This window comes from Coturnix japonica, chromosome 22 (genome assembly GCF_001577835.2).
Source record: "Coturnix japonica isolate 7356 chromosome 22, Coturnix japonica 2.1, whole genome shotgun sequence".
In the NCBI taxonomy this organism is placed as follows: domain Eukaryota; kingdom Metazoa; phylum Chordata; class Aves; order Galliformes; family Phasianidae; genus Coturnix; species Coturnix japonica.
In genome coordinates this window covers 959,860-960,567 of record NC_029537.1, presented here as the reverse complement: position 1 = coordinate 960,567, position 708 = coordinate 959,860, and the positions used below count along the sequence as shown (strand labels likewise).

At 61.6% G+C, this 708-nt stretch overlaps 1 protein-coding gene across 1 annotated transcript in view; it reads left to right on the top strand.

The window, feature by feature from the left end:
- Window positions 1-708, top strand: part of NPC1L1 (NPC1 like intracellular cholesterol transporter 1) — a 19,532-nt gene that overhangs the window by 11,924 nt on the left and 6,900 nt on the right. The window contains exon 9 of the mRNA XM_032448848.1: window positions 466-695. Coding sequence (XP_032304739.1) covers window positions 466-695 — 230 coding nt within the window. The remainder of the gene's footprint in view (window positions 1-465; window positions 696-708) is intronic.

The window sequence follows — 708 nt, the reverse complement described above, 5'->3', positions numbered from 1 at the left end:
CCCTATTTGGGGTCCCCCCCCTATTTGGGACCACCCTGCTCCCATATGGGGACACTTTGGGGCCACCCCCCTATTTGGGGTCACCATCCCCTATTTGGGGTCACCATGTCCCCATCTGGGCACTCTTGGGGCCACCCCCCCATTTGGGGTCCCTCCTATTTGGGGCCACCCCACTCCCATATGGGCACTCTTGAAGCCACCCCACTCCCATATGGGGACATTCAGGGATGCTTTGGGCCCCTTCCCCCCCCTCATTTGGAATCCCACCCCATTTGGGATCCTCCCCTATTTGGGGTCCCCCCCCTATTTGGAGCCACTGTGTCTCCATCTGGGCACTCTAAGGGCTACCCCCCCCATTTGGGGTCCCCTATTTGGGGTCACCCCACTCCCATCTGGGCACTCTTGAGGTCACCCCACTCCCCTATGGGGACACCTGGGGATGCTTTGGGGCCACCCCCCATTTAGGGTCCCCCCGTTGTCCCCCCATTGACCCCGTTCCCGCAGGACTCGTACATGCTGCGCTTCTTCTCGGCCATGGAGCGCTACCTGCACGTTGGGGTCCCCACGTACTTTGTCACCACGTCCGGGTTCAACTTCAGCTCCACGTTGGGCTCCAACGCCATCTGCTCCAGCGCCGGCTGCGACAACAACTCCCTCACACAGACCATCCAATACGCCACGCAGTTCCCCAACGTGTGAGTGCCCCAC